Below are 26041 nucleotides of genomic sequence, written 5' to 3' on the forward strand. Positions count from 1 at the left end.
GAGTTGTGGTGTTGGCGAAGAATACTGAAAGTACCATGGACTGCCAAATGAACCAACAAATCTGTCCTGGAAGAAGTGCAGCTGGAATGATCCTTGAAAACAAGAATGGCCAGACTTCGTCTCACCTGCTTTGGTCGTGTCGTCAGAAGAGGCCATTCCCTGGAGAAGATATCATGCTTGGTAAAGTGGAGGGTCAATGAAAAAGGGAAAGTCCTCAAAGAGATGGATTGACACAGTGGCTGCAATGATAGGCTCAGATATAACAAGTATTGTGAGGCTGGCACAGGACTGGGCAGTGTTTCATTCTGTCGTACATAGGGTCACTATGAGTTGGAGTCAACTTGACAGTACCTAACAACAACAGCAATATTATAAATGGGTATTGATTTCCTTATTTCATTTTCAGCAATCTATTTCCTGGTGTAGAGGAATCCAACTGATTTTTGTATTCGATCTTGTATCCAGCCACTGCTAAATCTCTCAATTAGTTCCAGTGGTTTTCTTGCTGCATCTCTTGGTTTTTCTATATATAATATAGGATCATATCATCTGCAAATAAGGATAATTTTACTTCTTCCTTACCAATTTGGATGCCTTTTATTTCCCTTTCTTGCCTTATTACCCTGCCTAGGACTTCCAATACAATACTGAGTAGAAGTGGTGACACAGGGCACCCTTGTCTGGTAGCTGTTTGCAAGGGGAATAGTTTCAGTCTCTGTTTTCTCTATGTTGAGTGTATATGTTTATACTGCTGACTGTAGTCTTTAATCTTCATCAGTAAGTGCTTCAAGTCATCTTCACTATGAGCAAGCAAGGTTGTGTCATCTGCATATCACAGGTTGTTAATTAGTCTTCCTCCAATCCTGATGCTGCATTCTTCTTCATGTAATCCAGTGTCTCAGATTATTTGCTCAGTATTCATACTGAATAAGTTTGGTAAAAGGATACAACCCTGATATACTCCCTTCCTGATTTTAAACTATGCAGTATCCCCTTGTTCTGTTCGAATTACAGCCTTCTGGTCTATGTACAGGTTCCTCATGAGCACAATTAAGTATTATGGAATTCCCATTCTTTTCAATGTTATCCATGATTTGTTATGATCCAAACAGTCAAATGCTTTTGCATAGTCAATCAAACACAAGTCAACATCTTTCCAATACTTGCTTTCAAACGAGATCCATCTGACATCAGCAATGATATCCCTCATTCCACATCCTTTTCTGAATTCAGCTTGCATTTCTGGAAGTTACCTGTCAATATACTGCTGCAACCATTCTTTAATTATCTTCACTGAAATTTTACTTTGTGTGATGTTGATGATATTGTTTGATAATTTTCACATTCTGTTGGATCACTGTTTTTTGGAATGGGTACAAATATGAATCTCTTCCAGTCAGTTGGCCAGGCAATTGTTTTCCAAATTTCTTGGCATAGATGAGTAAGTGCCTTTAGTACAACATCCATTTGTTGAAGCATCTCAGTGGGTATCCTGTCAATTCTTGGAGCCTTGTTTTTTGCCAGTTCTTTCAGTGCAGCTTCAACTTATTCCTTCATTACTATTGGTTCTTTATCGTATGCCACCTTCTCAAATATATGAAATCAACCAGTTCTTTTTTGTACAGTGACTCTGTATTCCTTCCATCTTTTTTTGATGCTTCCTGCATCATTCAATATTTTGCCCATAGAGTCTTTCAGTATTGCAACTTGAGGTTTGAATTGTTTCTTCAGTTCTTTTAGCTTGAGAAATGCTGAGCATGTTCTTCCCTTTTGGTTTTCTAACTCCAGGTCTTCATACATGTCATATAATAATTGACTTTATCTTCTTAGCTGTTTTTTAAGATCTTCTGTTCATCTCTTTTATTTTGTCATTTCTTCCATTTACTTTAGCTACTCTCCATTCAGGAACAAGTTTCAGAGTCTCTTCTGACATCCATTTTGGTCTTTTCTTCCTTTCTTGTCTTTTTAATGACGTTTTGCTTTTTTCAAGGAGCTCTGGTAGCACTGTGGCTACGGCATCTGACTACTAACCAGAAGGTTGGTGGTTCAAACCCACCAGCCACTCCACAGAAGCAAGACTGGGCAATCTACTCCCATAGAGATTTACTACCTCAGAAACCAAATGGGAGTCGCGATGAGTCAGAATCGACTCAGACTGCAGTGGGTTTTTGTTTTGTTTTGTTTTTGATTTGCTTTTTTCATGTATGATGTTCTTGATGTCATCCCACAATTTGTTTGATTTTTTATTATTAGTGTTCAATGCATCAAATCTATTCCTCATATGGTCTCTAAATTCAGGTGGGATATAATCAAACTCATATTTTGGCTCTCGTGGACTTGCTTTAATTGTCTTCAGCTTCAACTTGAACTTCCATATGAACAGTTGATGGTCTGTTCCAGTCAGCTCCTGGCCTTGTCTTGGCTGAAGATACTGAGTTTCTCCATTACCTCATTCCACAGATGTAGTCGACCTGATTCTCGTATATTCCATCTGGCAAGGTCCATTTGTATAGCTGTCATTTACATTGTTTAAAAAAAGGTATTTGAAATGAATAAGTCGTTAGTATTGCAAAATTCTATCATGTGATCTCCAGCGTCATTTCTACTACCAAGGCCATATTTTTCAACTACCAGTGATTCTGTTTCCAACTTTTGCATTCCAATCACCAGTAATAATTAATAAATCTTGATTGCAAGTTGGTAAAAATCTTCACTTTCCTTGTGTTTTGCTTTGGTGGTTGGTGTGTTAATATGAATAACAGTAATATTAACTGATCTTCCTTGTAGATGTGTGGATATTATCCTATCACTGACAACATTGTACTTCAGGATAGATCTTGAAACATTCTTTGTGACAATGAATGCCACACCATTCCTCTTCAGTTTGTCATTCCCAGCATAGTAGATCATATGATTGTCTGATTCAAAATGGCCCAAATCAGTCCATTTCAGCTCACTAATGTCTAGGATATTGATCTTTCTGTATTCCATTTCATTTTTGACAACTTCCAGTTTTCCTACATTCATAATTCTTACACTCCATGTTCTGATTATTAATGAATATTTGCAGCTGTTTCTTCCCATTTTGAATCATGTCCCATCAACAAATGGAGGTCCCGAAAGCTTTACTCCCTCCATGTTGACTTTCCTTTGAGGAGGCAGCTCTTCCCCAGTTGTATTTTGTGTCTCTTCCAACCTGGGGGACTCATCTTCCAGCACTTTATCAGACAGTGTTTCAGGTCTATTCATAAAGTTTTCCAGTCAGATATCAGACAGTTTTTCACTGCTATTCATAAGGTTTTCACAGGCCAATTTTTTCAGAAGTGGATGGCCCCTTCCTTCTTCCAAGTCTTCTTAGTCTGGAAGCTCCACTGAAACCTGTCCACTGTGGGTGACCCTGCTGGTATTCGAAATACCAGGGGCATAGCCTCCAGTCTCACAGCAACATTCAAGCCACCACAGTACTACAAACTGACAGACGAGCCTATTGGCTCACAAATTAGGAGACCAGGTCGCTGAGTTTGAGAGAGTTTGAGTCTCACTCAAAGGAAGCAGCCGCTGATCCACATGAGCTGTTGACAAGGCCATGTGTGAAGATGGGAAGGGTCACCAGAGGTGACAGAGTTCCTGAGAAGCTGGAGATGTCAGTTTTTATGTGAAATTATTATCAACCAACTATTAAATGTTCACAACAAAAACACACACTCTGTGTGGGCTGTCTGTGGGCCAAATTCAGACTTCAGCTCTCAGGTTACAGGCAAGAACATGACAGCTTTGAAGGTCTGATGCTGGGGATGCTGGGACAGATTTCAAAGTAGGTGACCTGGAGGCTCCCAGGCCTATCAAAGAATTAAAGCAATAATATTAACTCAGATCTACCCCACATTACAGGTGGCTGCGTGGTACAGTTAGGTGCTCGACTACCAGCCCAAAGTGGCAGCTTGAACCCACCCAAAGGCAACTTAGAAGGCAGGCTTGGTGATATGCTTCTGAAAGGTCATAGCCTTGAAAACTATGGAGCAGTTTTACTGTGCAAATATGGGGTTCCCAGAGTCAGAATCAACTCAACCACAATCAACAACAACCCCATATCACAAATTTCAAAGCATTTGTAGCCACAGGATCCAGTAGGTATTGTTCTCACAGGCCCAAGATATAGGTATCCCCTTTTAGAGAGGAAGAAACAGGTTCAGAGAGGCGTAGGGGTTGGGCCCAGTCACACAGCAAGTAAGGGTAGAACTGATTCCTTCTGATTCCATGGTTCCTGGGAGTCCCTGGCCTGGGATGATGCTGGTATAACTGCAAAAACTTAGTGTATGTCAAACATTGTTCTAAGAATTGTTGTTATCTACCATCAAGTCACCTCCAACTGCTGGCAACCTTATGTACAACAGAACAAAATGCTGCCTCATCCTGCATCACCTTCACAGTCACCAGCATATCTGATCTGAGTCCATTGTTCTGGCTACAGTGCCAGTCCATCTCACCAAGGTCCCCCATGGCCCTCTACTTCAAACATGATGTCCTCCTCCTCTAGCGATTGATTGCTCCTGATGTCATGTCCAAAGCAAGCATGCCAGACAGTGTTCTTCTGTGATTCATAACATTTTCATTGACTACTTTTCTGAAGTAGATCACCAGGCTTTTCTCTCTAGTCTTAGCCTGGAAACTCTGCTGAAACCTGTCCACCATGCATGACTCTGCTGGCATTTGAAATACTGGGGGCATAGCTTCCAGCCTCAGAATAACATGCAAGCCACACAGTATGACAAACTGACAGGGGCGGTGAGTTCTAAGATGAGGGATCGGACTGAAATGAGGAATTCAGGGGGTCCATAAACTTGGAGGGGAAAACAATTCTATCTTTATACTCACTAACTTCTACCAGAAATTACCATTTCCTTTGATTATGGGTTAAAGTATTAGTATCTGTGACTTTGTAACCACTAGAAATCACAAATATGAAAATATCTAACTGTAGTTCCTACAAGTATCTCAAAATGTCATTTATGTTCATTACCACTTTGAAGTAATGGTCATCATTAACCCACTGCTAAATCGCCCCTGATTGCACTCTTTGTTTCAGATACTCCTGTCATGTAGCTGGCTCTGTACCCGGTGGTGGTTCAGTGACTAAATGGGGAATTAGCTTGTTTTCACACCAGTGACCCAAGCTTTGGCATTACTTTCCTGCACTCCTCTCTTCAGTTGTCTGCTGATCAGTGTGTGGGAAGAGGTGAGTCAAAGCCCACCCCGCCATATAACGATCTTCAAGCTGAACAACAGCCTTCAGAAAAATTTAATTTCCATTTGCCAACCTTGTTATTTAATGTTAATAAACATATTGTTAATCATAAATTTGTGTGTGCAAATATTTTGGGGAGCTCTGGTAGCGTAGTGCCTAAGGCACTTGACTGCTAACCAGAAAGCTGGCGGTTCAAACCCACCAGCCACTCCTCAGAAGCAAGGTTGGGCAATCGACTTCCGTAGTGATACTGCCTCGGCAGCCCAAGGAGGGGTCGCTATAAGTGGGGTCCGACTGGACTGCACATAACAACAACAACAAATATATTTTAATAATAATAATATAATTTTATAGTAATGGTCTTCTTTGTAATAATAGTAGTATTACAAAATACAAAGGCGTTTTGTATTATGCTTTTAAAAGCATTATTCAAATAAATTCTCCAAATTGTCAAAGGGGCCCATGGTGAAAAGTAAAATGAAGGGTTTAAAAACCCTGTTCTAAAGGTTTTTGAGCTGTTAACTCAGGTACTGCTCAGCAGCCCTCGAAATAGGGGCTATTATACCCATAGTGCCTAAGGCACTTGACTGCTAACCAGAAGGCTGGCGGTTCAAACCCACCAGCCCCTCCTCGGAAGGACGATGGTGCAATCTACTTCCGTAGTGATACTGCCTCAGAAACCCAAGGAGGGGTCGCTATGAGTCGGTCCGACTCGAGGGCACATAACAACAACATACCCATTTTACACAAGGATAATGCTGTATTAAGGTTAGGGTTAGCCCAAGGTCACACAGCTAACAAGCCTCAGAGCGTGGGGTTGCACCCAGGGATCTGGCTCCCTAACCTCTGTGCTTTGCGCGGCACTCGCCGTTAGCCCCTTTTCAGATAGCCTGGGGGTCAGGGTCCTACCCTGTGATTTGAAGACAGGCAGAGTTAATGGAGCTCTGGTGGCGCAGTGGTTAAAACATTAGGCTGCTAACCAAAAGGTGGATTCCAACCCACCAGCTGCTCTGCAGGAGGATGAGGCAGTCGGCTTCTGTAAAGATTTACAATCTTGGAAACCCTATGGGGTAGTTCTATTGTGTCCTTTAGGATCGCTCAGAGTCGGAATCCACTGGATGGGAGTGGTTTTTTTTTTACCAGGGCGACTCTGAGGTTGCCGGGTCAAATACCAGAGGCACCGCCCCCTGGGCAGGCCGCCCAGCTTCTTGAGCACTGGGCCTCTGAAGGGCGGGGCAGGAGGTGGGTTTTCTCCGCTGGTGGACAGGTGGTGGACCAGTAGAGGTCGCGGCGCCTCACCTGGCCGGTCATGTGGGCCTAGGTATGCAGCGGCTCCGCCCAGGCCTCAGCCCGGCCCCGCCCCAGGTCTGGTCTCTGGGAGCGGAAATTCCTGCTTGGGCTGGACCGAGCAGGCGCTGATCAGAGCTGGGGGGTCCGCCATGGAGCCAGTAGCAATCTGGACCCCCGGGAAGGTGGCAGCTTGGCTGAGAGGTGGGTGGGTCCGGGGCAAAGTTGGGCTTGCCGGGAAGGTAAGTGTGGGGTCCTGGCCAGCCAGAGGAGAGGGGCAGGAAGAGGAAAAAGAAAAACGATTTGCCGAGTCTGTCAGTCGGTTAGTCAGTCAACAGATAGGTAGAGAGAGTCTGCCAGGTACCAGGTACTGTGCTAGGCAGAGGAACTGACGGGATGACCCTGGAGGGCCCGAGACCCATAAGGGGGTCCTCCACCTCTCCAGCATCCTTTGAGGCCACCAGGGTGGGGATGAGGAGGCGCTGCTTGTGTAATGAAAACAGAGGGAGGCCCCGGCGCGGCGCACGCCCCTCGTATCTCCTTCATCTTCCCAGAGCCTCGGGTACCAGATGGCTGTTATTAAACCCATTTTTCAGAGGAGGAAAGCGACGCACAGGAAGTGTTTGGCTCAAAGGCTTTGGAACAGGACTGGCCCTGGTGTCATTTTCCCCTCTCCTCACCTTGAGGCTCTCTAAGGAAAGAAAACCCAAGAGGTTGGCACAGCTCCACCTAGGGCCTCCAGTCAGGGTGGGAGATGCAGTTCCCAGGCCCCGGGAGCCCCCAGAGGGGTGGCAAACAGCCTGAACTGCAGACAGACTGAGAAGTTGAGCTCTTCTGACTGGAGCTGGCTGTGGGAGTGGGGGAGTAAGTGAGGAAGTCCCTCCCAGAGGAGGGAGCTGGAGTGCTGGGAGCAGGCTCAGGGTAACTAGTGCCAGTAAGGACAGAGATTTGGGAAGGAGTCCCAGACTTGGTTCCAGGCCCAGCCTTGCCACTCATCAGTTCTATGACCATAAGTGTGTTTCCCTATGCATAAAAATAAATAAATAAAAATGAGACTATCAAAGGCAAAAGCTCAGTATCAGTCTCTGTTGAGAAGGAAATAGCCTAACACCTTGGCTGTCCACAGGAAGGGAATTGCTAGAAGGCCCACAGCCTGGGAGTGAGAGGTTCATGAATGCCACACCAGGATGAGGGAGAGCTGTTGGTCACACACACACATTTTGTAGTGAAGGAGGGTGACACTGGTTGGGAAGAATTCCTCATAAGTGAGCAAGCTACATAACATCCCTGTGTGTCAGTTTTCGCATCTCTAAAATGGGGATATTAATCTTTACCTCCTAGACATAATAGTGAAGATGAAATGTGGTAATATGCATAAAGCCCTTAAAATTTTCCCTAGCACACTCAATAGATACTACTCTTATTTTCTGACTGTCTACTTTATACCAGGGAGCCCTGGTTGCACAGTGGTTAAGTCCTCTGACACTAATCAAAAGGTTGGTGGTTTGAACTCACCAGCTGCTCTGCAGGAGAAAGATGTGGCAGTCTGCTTCTGTAAAGATTTACAGCTGGCACCCTATGGGGCAGTTGTACTCTGTCCTTTAAGGTCACTATGAGTTGGAATTAACTCTATGGCAATGGGTTTGGTTTGATTTACCTTGTACCAGGCACAGGCTGGGTACTGAGCATCAAGAATGAATTGCTATTCAAGACCCTGTCCTTGAAGAGCTAATAAACTGGGAGAGGCAGATGCTCAGCCAGGCAGTCATAATACCAAACAGTAAGTGCAGGGGGTTATGGGAACAAGAGGAAAGGCTCCCGAGCTAGCCTGGGGGTCATGGAAGGCTTCCTGGAGCGGGGAGATGGAGAAGGGAATGAAGGAGTTAGAATAGCTGTCTAGGCAAAAGGAATAGCATAGGTGAGGACGCTGAAGTAAAAGAGAACTTTCCGGAAGCGCTAAAGAGTTAGTGCTCTGGATCTGAAGTGTTGTATTTGAGGGTCTGTGCTGGGAGACAAGGCTGAAGAGGCAGGCAGTGGCCAGATCTTACAGGGTCTGGTAGGTCGTGGAAAGAGTCTAGCAATAATATGATGGTTGCTACTGACTGACTACTATGAACCAGGGAATAGGCCAAAGGCTTGATATGTATCATGTAATTTATCCTCACATAATTAGAAGGTAGGTGCTTTTATTATCCCCATTTACAGATGAGAAGTTGAGGCACAGAACAATTAAACTACTTGCTCAAATACTAGCTCTCAGGTCTTCCTGACTCCACAGTCCATGCTGTGGAGTAATCACACTTGAGTAAGCATCGGAATCACCTGGAGAGTTTCTTAAAACAGACTGCTGGTCGCCACTCCCAGGAGATCTGATTCAGCAAGTCGTGGGTAGGGCCTACGAATTTGCATTTCTAATAAGTTCCTTGGTGAGGCTGATGCTGCTAGTGTGGGGACTACCCTTTGAGAACCACTGGTGGCCTAGTGCCTAAGGCATATGACTGCTAACCAGAAGGCTGGCAGTTTAAACCCATCAGCCATTCCTCGGAAGGAAGATGGGGCAATCTATTTCCATAGTGATCCCTCCTTGGAAACCCAAGGAGGGATCACTATGAATTCAGATCAGACGTGATGGCAGTGAGTTGGTTTGTTTTTTTTTTTTGTACCCTATACTATTTCATTCCTCAATTCAGTGGTCTCATCAGGGTTGTCATTGGGAGCAGATGGAAGGGAAAAGAGCTTTGTGGTGGTGAAGAACTGGCCTGAGAGGCTATGTTACTCCTTTTCCGCTCTATGCTGACCCCTGCTTTCCCGCCAGGCCTTGATGATTCCCTGCAGGACTATCCCTTTGAGGACTGGGAGCTGCCTGGCAAGTACCTGCTCCAGCTCTGCCCCCGAAGCCTTGAGGCTCTGACCGTGTGGCCTCTGGGTCACCAGGAGCTCATCCTGGATGGAGTGGAACAGCTCCAGGCCCTGGTGAGTGAACGGTGGCTACACTGGCTGCAGCGTCCACCATCCTGGGAGTTACTGATGGGTGATAGCCACTGCCAGGAAGGTGACCTTCCTCCTCACCCACACAGAGCTCTGGACTACAGATAGAGAACCTGCAGAGCCTGACAGAGAGGCTGCTGGCGGGGACCCACACCTTCCAGAGCTTAGCCCAAGGCCACCTGGGGGCCTGTGCTGAGACCCCTGCCGATATCCTCAGTGCAGCTGTGGAGCTGGTGCATGAGGCCCGTGCCCTCCTCTTCTGGCTCAACAGGTACTTCAGACTCCTCGCAAGGCTCGGGTCAGAGTGACTGGTGGGAGGCCCTTCTCATCCTTGGTCTCCTCCATGATGTCGAAGGGTCTGGGAGAGAAAGACAGAGCTTGAATCTTGTCCAGAGGTGGTGGAGCAGGGCAAAGAGAGGGTACCCTCCGTACTGCACTGTATATGCAAGGGTGCTTGGATGCTTGGGTCCCCTCCAGCTTGTGATCATAATAGTCATGTCAACCAAAGTGCTTCCCCACCCCCTTCACTGGCTGCTCCTGCTTATCCTACGGGTCCTAGCTCAAATGTCACCTCTTCAGGGAACCTTTCCCTTTTACACACTCTCAGCTCCTTGTACTTTACAGCACTCACTACAGTTGGAGTTAAATCATTATCGATGTGATGATGTGCTTAATGTCTGTCTCCCCAGTGCTTAGAACAGTGCCTGGCATATACTAGGCACTTGACAAGTAAGTTCTGTGCTAAATTCTGTACAGGTGTCAATCATCTCCGTTAATCTAGACTACAACCCCTCAGAGCAGGCATTACCCCCAAGTCTGAGATGAATAAACAGCTCCAAGTGAAAGTAACTTTTGTTTAGCACAGTCCCTTAACCACTGTTTCATCTGTCTTCCTGCCAGATACCTCTTCTCCCACTTAAACGACTTCTCGGCCTGTCAGGAGATTGGAGAGTTGTGCAGGGAGCTGGGCCAAGTCTTGCAGGAGGTAGGGGATCCAGGGGCCAGCTTGGCCTGGGCCGTAGAGACCAAATGGGGCTAGAGCTTTTTATAACCTATGAATCAGCATAGGATCGGCTGTGAGGGCTGGGGCAAGGCAAGGGCAGGAAGACAGGAAGCCCAGCCACTGCATACAGGGTGGTGGTGACATGGGGTCCTGCAGCTGGCAGGGAAGCTCAGGCTGTTTGACTCCCAGAAGTGGGTGGGAAGGAAAGGCTTGTACAAGGACTTCTGGAGACCTGGTCTTAGCCTGATGACACCTGGAGGCCAAAGCTTAGAGGCCCCATACTTCTGGGAGGGGTCCAGGAGAAGGGGACTGTAGACAGCCCCACTTTTCCCTCAGGAGGAGGCAGCCCCCTCACTCAGAGTGGTCCTGCTCTCTCACTCTGCTTCCAGGATTGCCCAGCAGCTGAGAAGGAGAGCCGAGTCCTGAGAATTGTGAGTCTGGGCAGTGGAAGGGGGCTGGGGACTGGGGGACTGGGCCCAGGCTGGTCACACTGACCTCCCACCCCTAGTGCAGCCACGTGGCCGGGGTCTGCCACAACATCCTGGACTGCAGCCCTGAGGAGCTGCTGGAGCAGAGGGCTGTGCTAGAGCGGGTACAGCTGGACAATCCTTTGGTAAGGCCTGACTTCTGACCTCTCACCTTTGACCCCTCAGTACTCTGCTTTGGGCCTGAAATATGGTTCTTGGATTCTCCAGAAGCCTCAATTATATTGACCGAAAAGCCTTTTTTGTACAGATGTTAAAGTAGAGACCTAGGGGACTTAATGGGCTCATCAGCACTGATCACCTTCCCAATCCTGAGGGCCACAGCTAGCATGGTCTTGGTGGCACATTCCAGCCCCAGAATACAGATCTGACAGGGGCTCAGGGGCAAGTTGGGGGAGGTGACATGAGCACTTGTCATCTACTTCACTCATTGACCAGTTGGGGAAACGAGAGCCACCAGCCCTGTCACTGTCCTCCCCATGTCCCTGCTTATCCCTTCAAAAAAGTTGCTAAGAATCTTGTGCTTCAGAAATATCACTGACTCCATCTTCCCTCTGGCCCTCGGAGGAAGAAGCAGAGGCCCAGAGAGGAGCAGCAAACCCACTCACAGCAAGTTGGGGCAGGGCCAGATTGGAGCCAGCTCTTTCCCCAGCTAAGCCTACCTAAGAGCCTGGTGCCCACAGAGCCCTGGGTGATACAGCTTCCACCTCTGTGCAGGGCCTGGAAATCCACACCACCAGCAATTGTCTTCATTTTGTGTCTCAAGTGGGCCCCCAGGTGAGAGCCCACCCCCTTCTCAGCCGCCCACCCCCAGGCCCTCTCACTTGCGAACCAGTCCAGCTTCAGGCCCCAGGAACAGTCACTCTCAGAACCCTGTTTTCCTACACCAGGTCCCCACCAACTCCCGACTGCAGATCCTGCCTGGAGACGAAATTGTCCAAATCAACGATCAGGTGGTGGTGAGTGAGGTGGAGAGGTTCATGGGGCTGGGGGGTGAGGGGTGAGGGGTGTGGAATCCAGGGCTGGTGTAGGGTAGGGAGGGAACCAAGCGTTCTGCTGGAGACCAGGGTTGTGGGACTGCCTTGCATGAGATGAGCCAGCTCAGATAAGCCAGAGTAGCTTGGCAGAGCCAAGGTAAAGGGTTCATGGGGTCTTCCTGGAGGAGGAGGAAGATTGGGCAGAGGCAGGAGGCTGAGAGCAAGCTCTGAGTGTGAAGAGTTGTTGGGTTGCTTCCTGCCCAGCTTGATGCCAGCCCAGTGTCTCTGCTTTGCTCCCCTACCCTGTCCCCCAGGTGGGCTGGCCCCATAAGAACGTGGTGAGGGAGCTGCTGCGGGAGCCAGCTGGGGCCAGCCTAGTGCTGAAGAAGGTCCCAGTGCCTGAGACCCCCCCACAGGTACTTGACCCCACCTACTCCCACCCCGCCTTTAGTCCACTTTCAGACCCCTGTTGTCAGCTCCATCACCCTTCTTCCGGTTGCTCCTCAGACTCCTCCTCAGGTCCTGGACTCCCCACACTTCAGGATCCAGTCACTGGCTCCCACTCCACTGGCTCCCAGGTAACAAACAGACTCTGCCCCTGGGGGCATGTCTTAGTGGGCAGCCACTAGTGCGACTCATCTCCCTTTGCTCTTCCCAGGTCCCTATCTGAGGAAGTCTTTGCCTTTGACCTGACTTCAACCCCAAGCCCTGGGCCCAGGCCTACCTGGGCAGGTAATTTCAATGTCTCAGGCACAGCATCTAGCTTGCCTAGCTCTGACCTCTCGACTTTGACTCCTCCCTGGATTCTGACACTGAGCTCAGGATCCCCTCTCCCCTCTCTTCCCTCCCTGACAGACTCTGCCTCCCTTGACTCTGAGCCTGTGCTCATCTCCCCTGTACCCCAAGCCACACTTCCAGCAGGGACACCAGAGACGCTAGAGCCCCCAGGATACCCAGACCAGGTAAGCTCAGGGGCTCAGCAAAAAGTGTTGGGGGGACTCTGGACGTAGACCCTTCTCTGATTCCCTTATTGTCATTCCAGAGTCCTATTCCTGGTCGGAGGAAATCAAAAGGTATGAAATGCAGCTGATTGGGTACGGATCCTCTTAAGGGGAACACGTGCGTGCGCGTGCACGCGCACACACACAGACACCCCCATACCCATACCCATACCCATACCCATACCCAGCCTGACCTGGAAACAGCTCTGTCACTGGGGTTAGATAGTTCTTCGTTCCCTACCTGGGACTGCTCTATGACTTTGAGCCAATGGCTTATCCTCTATGATCTTTGGTTTCTTCATCTCTTAAATATCATCTCCCACCTCAGAGATGATATGTGTAACATTCTGATCACTTGCAGATGCTCCGGGGGGTGGGGGGTGAAGAGGTAGGTTTAGGAATGTAGGACCCTTTCCTGCTTCCCCTTCACTGACCTGGCTGTGCTGCCCTGTGCAGGCGTGGCGACGCGGCTGAGCCGCCGGCGGGTGTCATGCCGGGAGCTGGGCCAGCCCGACTGCGATGGCTGGCTGCTGCTACGCAAGGTGCCCAGTGGGTTCATGGGCCCACGCTGGCGCCGCTGCTGGTTTGTACTCAAGGGACACACACTCTACTGGTACCGCCAGCCCCAGGTGAGATCCTCCCTATAGGTAAGCAAGCACGTCACCTCAGGGCCTAGTTCCTGCCCCAGTTCCACCACCCACACCCATCTATGGCAGTCCCCAGTGTTCCCATCTGTAAAAGAGGGGCACTCCTTGGCATTAACGTGTGTCAAAGCAGTTTGTAAATGGTATCTCAGTAGGCATAAGAGAGAATCATTCTTTTTTCAGACTGCTTCTTCCTATTATTCTGTCCATTGTGAATCGTGAATAATGTGGTATTAATTCAGTCATTTATTCATTAAGCAAACATTTGGGTTGCCTGTGGGTTGGGCACTGGGGCTACAAAGAGGAATTGGACAGTCCCTGCTGTTCTAGAACTTAGAGGCTGGGAGGGGACGGGGCATGAATAGTCAGGGACAATGTGGAGGACAATCATGCTATGATGACGGGAAAGCTTATTGACGTGGGAGCCCAGCAGAGGTGCCCAGTCCACCCTCAGGAGCTAAAAGGGCTTCTGGAGGAAGTGATGCCTGGGGGTAGTCAGATGGGAAGAAGGAATGAAACTCTCCTCCCCCAGGAAGGGGAAACAGCGTTTGCAAGGCTCAGTGGTATGAGTAGCTTTATTTGTTTCTATAGAAGGAACAAATGCATGAATAAGTCCCTCCTTCTTGGCTGTTTCCCTGGGTTTCTTTGTGCACCCCTTTCTTGGCTCAGAGACACTCCCTCTCACCTCCCTGGGAGCCCAAGGGATAACTATGGAGCTGATGTTGACTAAGGTCAACATGAGCTGACCTTCATGTTGTGATCCCCTTAGGATGAGAAGGCTGAAGGCCTCATCAATGTCTCCAACTACAGCCTGGAAAGTGGACAGGATCAGAAGAAAAAATAGTAAGTCCTGGGGTGTGAGGGCTGGGAGGGTGGGGCTGGGACTCCTGGTCTGGCCTCTCTGGGTTCTGAGTGCTCACACCCAGGCTGAGTGCAGTCCTCCCACCCCACTCTCCCCCCGGCAGTGTGTTCCAGCTCACCCACGTTGTGTATAAACCGTTCATCTTTGCTGCTGACACCCTGGAGGATCTGAGCATGTGAGTGCCCTGACCTAACTCCCAACCTCTGAGTGCTTGGGTACCTGGGCTCACAAGTTGGTGTGATAGTCAAGGTACTCATGTTTCTTAGCCCCAGTTCCCTCATCTAGAAAGTGAACTAATAAAATCTCCTTCTTCTCAGAGTTGCTCTGAGGATTAAATTACAAGATGATGTGGGTGATAAGCCTCTGGCAGACAGTGGTGGTGGTATTAACGTGCCATCCACATAGGGTTCAATCCAGGCAACCCCATGTGACAGAGAAGAATTGCCTATAGGGTTTTCTCAGTTATAATCTTTATAGGCGGAAGGAAGGTTGGGCAATCTACTTCCATAGTGATACTGCCTTGGCAACCCAAGGAGGGGTCGCTATGAGTCGGGTCCGACTCGACAGCACATAACAACAACAACAACAACAGTCTTTATAGGAACAGCTCACAGGCCTTTCTTCTGCACAGCAGCTGGGTGGGTTCAAACTATCAACCTTTTGGTTAGCAACCAAGCACTTAACTATTGTGCCACCAGGGCTCCTTTGACACATCCAGTAGGGCTCAGAAAATGGAAAGTAATGACCACAGTTGTGGTCTCTCCCTGAGATCCCCTTGCTCCTCTGTAGGTGGGTGCGCCATCTTATCACCTGCATTTCCAAGTACCAGTCTCCAGGGCGCACTCCCCCGTCGCGAGAGGAAGGTGGGTATCTCACAGGCGTGGGTAAAAGGAACCTCGGTCTCACCTGAACCTCCACCTTTCCTGGGATGGGGGCTGGGTACTCAGATGCCTTAACCCCTAGCCTGGCCTCCCAAAGCCCTATGAGGCTTAATGGGTTCCCCACCTGCTCCCCCCACCCTAGACTGCTACAGTGAGACAGAAGCAGAAGACCCCGATGATGAGGCTGGGTCCCGCTCAGCCTCGGTGAGTTGGGGACTGACTGGTGGAGGTAGAAGGTGTTGCGTGAATAGTAGGGCATGGAACTCCATATAATACCCTTTTCTCCTTCCACCCTGCCTGTAGCCCAGCCCCGCCCAAGCCTGGAGTCCCCTCCGTGGAGACACGTCCCCTGCAGCCACCCCCACGCAGGGCAGCCCACGAACTTCCTTTGGCTCTCCAGCAGGTGCTGTGCTGGGGTTGGGAAGTGGGATGGGAGCAGTAGTGGGCACACACTCATCCTGCTCCCTTCCCCCCAGACAGTGGTGAAGGGGCGCTGGAAAGAATGGTACGGGGGCTGAGGCAGGGTGGCGTGTCCCTTTTGGGCAAGCCACAACCCCTCACCCATGAGCAATGGCGGAGCTCCTTCATGCGGCGTAACCGAGAACCTCAGCTCAATGAGCAAGTGCACCGAGTGCGGGTGTTACAGAGCACACTCAAGGTCAGCTGGGGGCACAGGGCATGGCAGGGGGCTGGGCTGTGGGCTTAGGCTTTACTTCCTGGCTCCTGGCTCCACCATGGGCTTTGGACTGGAGGCTCAGCTCTGGGCTCCAGGGTCTAGTCTGGTTTTGGCTGTGCATAGGCCAAGTTCTAGGTTCTGAGTTAGGATGTAAACTTTCATCTCGGCATCCTGCTCTAGCCTGTAGTTTGCAAAGCTCTGGGCAAAACTGGGCCAGACACTGGACTCCAGGGTTAGCTCTAGGCTTGGGCTCCACCCTCCTTCTGGGGTGGTCATGGCCTCTTGCCACTATTCCCATCACAGGCAAAGCTGCAGGAACTCCAAGTCCTGGAGGAAGTACTTGGTGACCCAGAGCTGACTGGAGAGAAATTCCGACGGTGGAAGGAACAGAACCAGGAGCTGTACTCAGAAAGCCTGGGGACCTGGGGAGTGGTGCAGGCTGAGGGCAGCCCTCAGGTCCCCACCTCTGACTCTAGAGAACAGTCCTTCAATGTCCTGACCTCTGACCCAGGGGAACATTCTCATCTCCTGCCCTCTGTCCCCAGAGAGCAGCCTCCTGACCTCTGACCTTGAGGACCACCTCAACCCCTAGTTTCTGACATGTGCTTTCATCTGCCTAGGACAGAACATCCCTGGGCTGTTTGAGGTTGGAAATAGTACTAGTCCATGGTTTCACCCCAGCCTGATCCCCTCATCCCGCTGGCGTGGGGTAATACAAAATGAGCTTTGTGCCACTCTCTTCCCTTGCCATAGAAGGAGCTGGAAGCCTGTGCTAAAAGAAACTCTTCTCGTCTATCCCATAACCTGTGGGAACATAAACCTGCCCTCCTCAGTCCCTCTGCAATTCTTCCCTCAAACCAGATCTCTATAGGTATTCTTCAGTTTACAGAGACACTTTTCAACCAAATAAAGTAAATTTCTCTAATTTGAATCTCCATGTGCCTTTGACTTCCCTATTACAATGAGGAATATGTTTTCCAGAGGGGACTGGGATGAAAAGCTGGCAGACTGGGCAAACGCATTTGGCCAAAGGATAGGTAGCAGGTCCACTGGGTGTCCATTGGCCTGGGCACTGTCCCTGGAGCCCCAGGCCTGCCCTGAAGACTGCAGCTCCATGGCTGGTGAGGGCTTCTACCCATGCTCATTTCAACAGCCCAGGGAGGCCAGAGAGCACACTCTTACCCCATCCCCAGGGGGACAGAGTGATGAGGAAACAGGCTCCCGTCGGGAAGGGCACCAATATCCAGCAATACTGTGCACGGAGGGCACGGTGAGCAGCCCTGGAGGCTGGGCTGGTGGATTGCAGTAATTGGGTAGGGATGTAGGCTGAGCTTTGCTAGGAAGAGAGCCTTGGAGGAGAGACCTTTTGTCTTCTCCCTTCAGCCCAGCCTCACCTTCAACTCCTGGACCTACAGCAGGGATACTCCCTCATCCAGGCTGTGCAAGTGACTTGATCTGCAACCATAAGCCTCTGACCTCTGACCTCAACCCAATCCCTCTGTCCCTGGCTTCCTCTCTGGGTATGGGAGGGGGGACAGTGGTCACAGCTTCTGTCAGGGTTGGAATTCCTTGGCAGAATGTGGAGCTGGAGGTCACAGAAGCCTCTATGATATCACCACAAGGGGGAGGTAGGCTGCTTGGAATGAAGTTTCTTTGAAGCGAGCAGGAGACTGAGCAACTATGAACAACACCAAAAAGGTCTGGTGGCGGCAATGGACAGATAGCCATGTCAAACCTTTGTCCGTCTTGGTAGGTGTCACTGGCCTGACTCCACTGCCAGAGCTGGGCATCTTGGGGTGGGGTGGAGTATGAGAAGGGCAATGGCTGCTATGATGGGCCCTCTCCTCAACTCTGCAGAGGACCCCACAAGAGCCCTACACCCGGCCAGAGGAGCAAGTACTCATCAATCGCCGGGACATCACTAGTAACACGGTAAGGGCAGGACAGGGCTGGGCCTGCAGTGATCCCCTCCACGATAGTGACTCCTCTGCAGCTGTGCCCATGGCTGATGGCTCTGCCCCACCCCGCCCCACGTCCTTGTAATGCCCCCTAGAAAACCCTCCCCAGCAGTGATTCCTACAGTGACTGCCCCCCATGATATATTAGTAACCACCTGGCAGTGCCCCTATTGGGTCCCCCATATAATGACTACTACAGTCATCTATCTGCCAGTAGACACCCCAAAATAAACTTCCCTGAAATGATCCCCACAAAGAAGCCCTAGCAATGACCCACTTTTAGAAGCCATTTAGGTAGTGACCTCTACACTGATGCCCCATTCCATAATCCCCTCTCAGGCAACTTCCCCCCTAGAGTGGCCTCCCCAGGGACCCCTATTCAATGAGAGCAACGTCCAGGCAGAAACCTTCTTCAGTGACACCTGCCTGAAGAAAGGTCCCCTGCCCTCTCCCAGGATGCCTGGGACATGAAGGAGTTCATCACGCGCATGTATATCAAACAGCTGCTCCGACACCCAGCCTTCCAGCTGGTGCTGGCCCTGCTGCTGGTGATCAACGCCATCACCATCGCTATCCGTACCAACTTCGCTCTTGGCCAGGTGGGACACCAGCCTGACCTCTGCCCCCTCTGACTCCACTGGAAAGCCTGAGGCACCGCATTGCCCTCTTTTAGTCTCAGGCTCCTTATCTGTCCATGATGTTGATTGGATGCTCTTCAAGGACTATCAGTTCTGACCTTCTAGGGGTCTAGAGGGAGATCGAGGAAGACTTCATGATAGGGGTGCTCTGGAGCCTGGCTTTGAAAGATACATTGGATTTATAGAGGAAGAATGGGAGGGGAGTGGTGTGAGCAGAGGCAAATAAATGGACATGCCGTGGGGAATGGTATCCAATTTTCATTAACAGACATCAACAAAGAATTGCTCTGTGCCAGGCATTGTACTGAATGCTAGCGTTCCAAGAGGAACACAACAGACTCAGTTCCTGTCTCAGACAGATGCAAACATGCAAGTGCCTGAGTACCACACACAGTATGTGGGAGCTTCAAGAAGGCAACTGAACCTCTCCTCCAGGAGGCTTCCTGGAAAAAAGTGGTCCGTAAGCGGAGAGTAGAAGATAAGTAGGATTTGGCCAGGATGAGTTTTGGGAAGAACACAGCATGTGAGACAGCCCTGCATGTCCAACTTAAAGTGCAATGTAACTTTTATATTATCCTTGATTTTTTAATTTCGCTCAAGAAATACACATTCATGTTTTGTGCTATTTACAATCAATATTTTAAAAACAGGAAGTTGGTCAGTGGTCAGATCATGGAAGGTCTTTAAGTTATGCTGAGGAGGATGGCTTTTATCCTGATGTCAGTGGAAGCCAGGGAAGGATTTAAAGCATGGAAGAGACATCAAATATATTTTAGAAAACTTAGACTGGCTGACACAGTATGGACTGTGGAAGGGAGGGAGCTAAGGACAGGGCAAGACAGACCAGGCAGGGCCCTGTTGCAGATGAGTTAGGTGAAAGATGATGGGCTATGAACTAGGACAGTGGCTGTGAGTGAAAAGAAATCAGATGAATTTGGGAACTCTATAGGGGTTGAGGGAGCTCTGGTAGCATAGTGGCTAAGACACTTGCCTGCTAACCAGACGGCTGGCGGTTCAAACCCACCAGCCACTCCCCGGAAGGAAGGTTGGGCAATCCTACTTCCGTAGTGATACTGCCTCGGAAACCCAAGGAGGGGTCGCTATGAGTCGGGGCCGACTCGACGGCACATAACAACAACAACAACAACATAGGGGTTGAATCCATGGGCCTTCTGATTACTTTTCTTTATAGCTAATCCTTAGTGATCACTGACTATGTATCAGGCACTGTGATAATGTGTTTAATCTATGGCATCATCTCATGCATGTAGAGAAAGGGAGAACAAAAAGTTATGTTTATGATTTGCGCAAGTGTGTGGCAGTTAGTGCTCTTTGTTGGTACATGGGGATATAGGAGGAAGAGCAGGTTTGGGGAGGATGCTGGGGTAAGGTGGAGTTGTGTTGTGTTGGAGGTGCTTGTGTAATATGCAGACAGAGCCCCTGGAGTTGGATGTGAAACCTGGAAGTCTGCAGACAGTACTGGCTGGAGATGGAGAAGTGGGAGGGAAGGCTGAGAGTTCCAACACGTGTGGATAATTGCTAAAGCTAAGGGAATGGATGAGATTGCCTGGGAAGAGAGGGTTGAGAGGGAAGAGCTTTGTGGCTAGCCTCCACATAAGGGGTGGAAAATTGAGGAAAAAGTGAAAGGGGAAGCAGGAAGAGTAGCCAGTGGAATAGGAGGAAAACCAGGAGTGTACCATCCAGGAAGGGAATAACAGGGTCAGATGAGGCAAAGCAAGGGTTATGAAGTGTCGCTTGGATTTAGTCTTTGTGAATTTTACAAGAGCTGTCTCTGATGTAGGAGCTCTGTAGCGTAGTGCCTAAGACACTTGACTGCTAACCAGAAGGCTGGCAGTTCAAACCCCCAGCCACTCCTCGGAAGGAAGGTTGGGCAATCTACTTCCATAGTGATACAGCTTCAGAAACCCAAGGAGGGGTTGCTATGAGTTGGGGCCAACTTGACAGAACATAACAACAACAATATCTCTGATGTGGTGGAGGCCAAAACTCTATTGCAAAGGTTTGTAGAGTTAGCAGCAAAACCAAAAGCCAAACTCACTGCCATGGAGACGGTTCCAACTCATAGCAACACCCTTTGGGCTTCTGAGGTGGTAAATCTTTACAGAAATAGATTGCCCGGTCTGCCTTCATAGAGTGGCTGGTGGGTTTGAACCTCCAACCTTCTGGTTAACAGTCAAATGCCTTAGGGACTGTGCCACCAGAGCTCCTTAGAGTTAGTAGAGTGGAGGGCAAATCCCAACTCATTAATGGGTTAGGAAATCAATTTAGAGTGATGAAAGAGAAGAGAAAGAGAGAACTTGTATATGTAAGAGAGAGAGAACAAGTTATGCTATAAAATGTAAAATACGTTTCTTATTGTGGATCACGGGAGCTCTGGTAGCCTAGTGCCTAAGGCCCTTGACTGCTAACCAGACAGCTGATGGTTCAAACCCATCAGCCGCTCCTTGGAAGGAATGTTGGGCAATCTACTTCCGTAGTGATACTGCCTCGGAAACCCAAGGAGGGGTTGCTATGAGTCGAATCCAACTTGATGGCACAAAACAACAACAACATTGTGGATCACAGTAAAAAAAAAAAAAACCTGAAAGCCCTGATATAAGACATGTGTCCACGAAGGTCAGGTTCTAGAGGCTTCTGAATACCAGGCTGCATTTGAACTTTATGCTGCAAGCCACAGGGAGCCACTGAAGGCTTGTGGGTCAGGAAGGCAACTCTGATTTGGCTATAGAAACCCATGACTTAGAGAAGGCAGGACAGTTTAGGAGGCCAAGTGTCTCCAGTATCCAGGAGGGTGGAACTGAGGGGACAAAGGAAGGCCAGAAAGATCTTCCTTATTTAGGCTGACATCCGAGGCCCATGGCCCTTTCGTTGGTGATTTGGAATCGGCAGGGAGCCCATGAACCTTAACTTACCATCTGGATTTAAGAAGCTCTGGCATTGGCCACTAGGTGGAGGTGGTGCCAAGGTGTAGCCAGCAGGAGGCTTCCATTTGTGGCTGCAAGCCTTGCTGGTCATGGCTGTTGTTGTTGTTGTTATGTGCCGTCAAGTTGGCCCCAACTCATAGCGACCCCTCCTTGGGTTTCCGAGGCAGTATCACTACGGAAGTAGGATTGCCCAACCTTCCTTCCGAGGAGTGGCTGGTGGGTTGGAACCGCCAGCCTTCTGGTTAGCAGTCAAGTGCTTTAGCCACTATGCTACCAGAGCTCCTTGCTGGTCATGGAGGTGAGGAAAAAGATAGTCAAAGTGACTTCAGTGACTGCCAGGGTGGAGCTGGGGAGCTGGGGGCTTAATGGGGTCACACTGGCTATAATGGATTAGGATCTAGGCTGAGTGAAGATGAGCTGAGTTCCAGACAAACCACAGCCATCCATCTATCAATCTATCCATCCAGGAAGGATACCCAGAATTCATGAGTCAGGGGACGAGGAGCAGAAGTCGCTAAGACATCTGGACAGGGAAGGATGGGGCTTGGTGTCCTCCATCCTCAGGGCCCAGTGCTGTGGTTTTCCACTTCCCTTTTCCAAATATCCCGGGTCTAGAGGTTATGGAGTCACTGGGTGGTGCAAACAGTTAATGTACTCAGCTGCTAATCAAAAAGTTGACAGTTCAAACTCACCCAGAGGCACCTTGGAAGAAAGATCTGGCGATCTACTGAAAAATCCGCCATTGAAAACTCCATGGAGCACAATTCTACTCACCTATAGAGGACCATCATAGTCTGTACTGACTCAATTGGTCATGGTTAGAGATTAGGAGCAAAAGTTTGCAATCAGGCAACAACCTTTATCAACTAGCTGTGTGGTCTTGGGCATCTCTCTGATTCCTCATCTGCAATATGGGAATAAAATCTACTCTGCAGTTGTATGCCTATCAAACTAATTGGTAAAAGTTGTGTAATAAGATATATTTACAACAACAGAGAAGAGCAGCTAGTGTGGCTGCTTATGTACAACCAAACACCTCATGGGATTTGGTTCCTTGGTTGGAGATTTAGAGTCACCACCCAGTTAATTGGCCTAATAACAAGTTTAGTGCCTCTGTTCTATCTCCTAGATAGTTGCATAGTGCCTGGGGTCTTAAAGCTTCAAAGCAGCCATTCAAGGCATAACAATTGGTCTCTATTCACCTGGAGCAACAGAGGAAGAAAGACAGCAACAGGAGAGGATAGGAGTGTGTGGCTTATTACCTCCCTTAACCACTGCCTTCTGTGCCATGAGACCAGAAGACCTGGAGGGTGCCTGGCTACATCAATGAACATTTTGGTTAAAGATTCTGTAGAAGAATCTTGATCAAAAGGGCGGGGGGGATGCAGAATAGAATTTCAAATTCTCATCAACTTCAGACTTTCTGGAGTCACAGAGGGTGAATGAACCCCTGAAGTTACTGCCCTGAGATAATCTTGAAACCTTAAACCAAAAATATCCCCCAAAGTCTTCTTAAAACCAAATGATTTAGCTTAACTAGTAAAGAATGTCTGTCTTTAGCATTATCTTCATTTAATATCTATTTATATAGGACCCAACTGACAACAGCAACTCAAAAGTTTAGACAGGAGCCTTAGGGGGCAGTGAGTTTATGTTAATGGGAGAGGAAGAACTTGGAAAAGAGCACAAGAATGGTTGCACAACTCAAAGAATGAATCAATCTCACTGAATTTTACACGTAGAAATTGACTTGGTGTGTATTCTTCTATGTATATTCTCAATAGTAACAACAGAAATAAAATAAATTATATTTAAAAAAATTTACTCTGCAGGATGATGGGGACGGTAACATGACATATTGCATGTATGGTTTTAGCATGATACCTGGTACATACTGGAAAGCGTACTCTAACAGAGTGATGAAGATGGTAATGATGAACAGCGGTAACACAGGCTGGGCACACTGCTGGTGCCCTTCTTCCCTCCCCTGCAGACACCCTCTCTCCCTTGGCTTTGTTCAGGGCCAACTCCACTGACCTCTCCTCCCACCCTCTTTTTCTCTGTCTCCCATGCAGAAACATTATGAGTTGTTCTCTACCATAGATGACATTGTGCTGACTGTCCTTATCTGTGAGGTTATCCTTGGCTGGCTCAATGGCTTCTGGATTTTCTGGAAGGTGAGTTCCTGGGCCCCTCCCTGCCACTGACCCTACTCCCTGGGACTGCCCACTCACCTTTGCCCCAGCCCTACAAACTGAGGATGGATGTGTGTGTAGAGAGAGACAGAGAAAGACTTCTGAGATGTCTGTAATGAGACAGAAAGTAACTTGGACTAGGAGTACAGATGTCTTTGTTCCAATCTCCACTCCAACCCTTCCCAGCACTGTGATCTTGGGCAAACCCTGATTTCCTTATCTGAGAAATGGGATTGAGAATACCCACCTTAACTTACAGTGTTCTAGAGCAAACGTCAACAAACTTTTTCTATAAAGATCCAGATAAAAAATAGTGCAAGCTTTGCCAGGCAGAAGGTCTCTTGCAACCACTCAACTCTGCCAAAACTGCCATTAAAAAACCAAACTCATTGCCATTGAGTTGATTCGACTCATAGCAACCCCTCCTTGGGTTTCCAAGCAGTATCTCTACAGAAGTAGATTGCCTAATCTTCCTTTTGAGGAGTGGCTGGTGTGTTTGAACTGTCAGCCTTCTGGTTAGCAGTCAAATGCCTTAGGCACTATGCCATCAGAGCTGCCATAGAGGAATACATAAGGAATGAGCCTAGCTGTGTTCCAATAAAACATTCTTCATGGGCACTAAAATTTTAATTTGAAATTTGAATATATGTAATTTTTCATGTCCTGAAATATTATTCTTTAAAAAAATTTCCTAACCATTTAAAAATGAAAAACAAAAAACATTCTTATCTCATGAGTCTTACAAAAACAGTGTGCTGGATAGATTTGGCCTGTGGGTTGTAGTTTGCTAACTCTGCTTCTGTTGTTAGTTGTCATTGAGTTGATCTGACTCATGGTGACCTTATATGGAGACCCAGGATGGTGTACTTGACTATTAGCCAAAAGGTTGGTGGTTCAAACTCACCCAGAGATGCCTCAAAAGTCAGGACTAGCGATTTGCTTCCAAGAGATCACAGCCTTGGAATCCCTATGGAGCACATGGAGTCACCACCACCCTGATTTCAGAGAATATCAAAGAACCATCTGGATGAGAACAGGCCTTCAAGTCACTTTAAATGAGACTCATACTCTTTGAATAAAGATTTCTGGTTGTAGTTATTTGGTAACATGCAGCCAATTCCTACTTATAGTGACCTCATGTGTCAGAGTAGAACTTTCTCTGTAGGAGCAGATTGCCAGCTCTTTCTCAACAGAGGTGCTGGTTGGGTTTGGACTGCCAGCGTTCTCATCAGCAGATAAATTCTTAACCATTTGTGCCACTAGGGTTCCAAGACTTCTGGAGTCAGCTATTTTTCTTTGGTGCTAGGCATGTGAGAGAAGAGGGAAGTGCCACTGACCTTCGTTTGGCTTAAAAAACATGTCTCCAGACATGTTGCCAAAAGTCCCCTGGAGGACAAAATTGCCCCCAGCTGAAAACCAATGTCCTAAAGAGTACCCTTCACCTGAGGCTAGGCTCTGAGGAGGGCCTGTTAGAGGATGCTGCCTCCCCTCCCCTGGGGTGTGGGTCAGAGAACCTGTGCCTTGCTTGGATAACGGGAGGAAGAAGAGAAAGAGAAATATATGGAGGAGGGAGGAAAGCCTGTGAACTAATACCTCAAAATATTTCCCAGCCATGAAGGCATCCATCCTCAGAGTTCCATTCTCAGGCCTCCCTTTCTTACTACTCTTGCTTAGCTCCTCCTCCTTTCTCACCCAAACCAAAAACCCAAATGGGTTGCAAACCGTAGAGTTGACTCCGAATCATGGTGACCTGATATGTGTCAGAGTAGAACTGTGCTCCATGGGATTTCCAGAAGAAGACCACCAGGGCTTGCTTCTAGGTCACTTCCGGATGGACTTGAACCACCACTATTTGGTTAGCAGCTGGGCACATTAACTGTTTGCATCACCCATAACCCACTGCCACCAAGTCAGTTCTGACTCATAGCAATCCCACAGGGTTTTCAAGGCTGTAAATTCTTATGGAAGCAGATTGCCTCATCTTTTTCCTGTGGAGTGGGTGGTGGGTTTGAACTGCCGACCTTTTGGTTAGCAGCTGAACGCTTTAACCACTGTGCCACCAGAGCTCCTTTACACCACTGAAGGGCTCCTTTTTCACATCCACAGCATATTTATCACCTCAATATTTCCTTTTTATTTAGATTTGGGTGAAGATTTACAGAGCAAATTCACTCTCGATACAGCAGTTCACATATACTTTGTCTCATGTCATTGACCACAGTTTACCACAATGCAACAGCTCCCCTCCAATTTCCT

At 48.5% G+C, this 26041-nt stretch overlaps 2 protein-coding genes across 2 annotated transcripts in view; both read left to right on the top strand.

Annotated features, from left to right (window-relative positions):
- Nucleotides 1–6684: 6684 nt before the first annotated feature.
- On the top strand, nt 6685–16616 carry CNKSR1 (connector enhancer of kinase suppressor of Ras 1). Its single transcript, XM_007935882.2, has 21 exons — nt 6685–6736; nt 9348–9505; nt 9610–9791; nt 10421–10505; nt 10913–10954; nt 11032–11136; nt 11726–11785; nt 11899–11967; nt 12300–12401; nt 12493–12563; nt 12644–12717; nt 12841–12947; nt 13028–13058; nt 13443–13615; nt 14400–14473; nt 14596–14667; nt 15282–15355; nt 15516–15577; nt 15677–15776; nt 15850–16031; nt 16353–16616. The coding sequence occupies exons 1-21, from the start codon at nt 6685–6687 to the stop codon at nt 16614–16616; spliced, it is 2139 nt and encodes a 712-aa protein (XP_007934073.2).
- Nucleotides 16617–17729: 1113 nt separating this feature from the next.
- Nucleotides 17730–26041, top strand: part of CATSPER4 (cation channel sperm associated 4) — a 19124-nt gene continuing 10812 nt past the window's right edge. Inside the window, exons 1-4 of the mRNA XM_007935883.1 lie at nt 17730–17798; nt 17907–17981; nt 18463–18606; nt 23666–23767. Of these exons, the coding sequence (XP_007934074.1) occupies nt 17730–17798; nt 17907–17981; nt 18463–18606; nt 23666–23767 (390 nt within the window). The remainder of the gene's footprint in view (nt 17799–17906; nt 17982–18462; nt 18607–23665; nt 23768–26041) is intronic.

This window comes from Orycteropus afer, unplaced genomic scaffold (assembly GCF_000298275.1).
Source record: "Orycteropus afer afer isolate SDZICR_OR568_19922 unplaced genomic scaffold, OryAfe1.0 scaffold00031, whole genome shotgun sequence".
Classification (NCBI taxonomy): Eukaryota; Metazoa; Chordata; class Mammalia; order Tubulidentata; family Orycteropodidae; genus Orycteropus; species Orycteropus afer.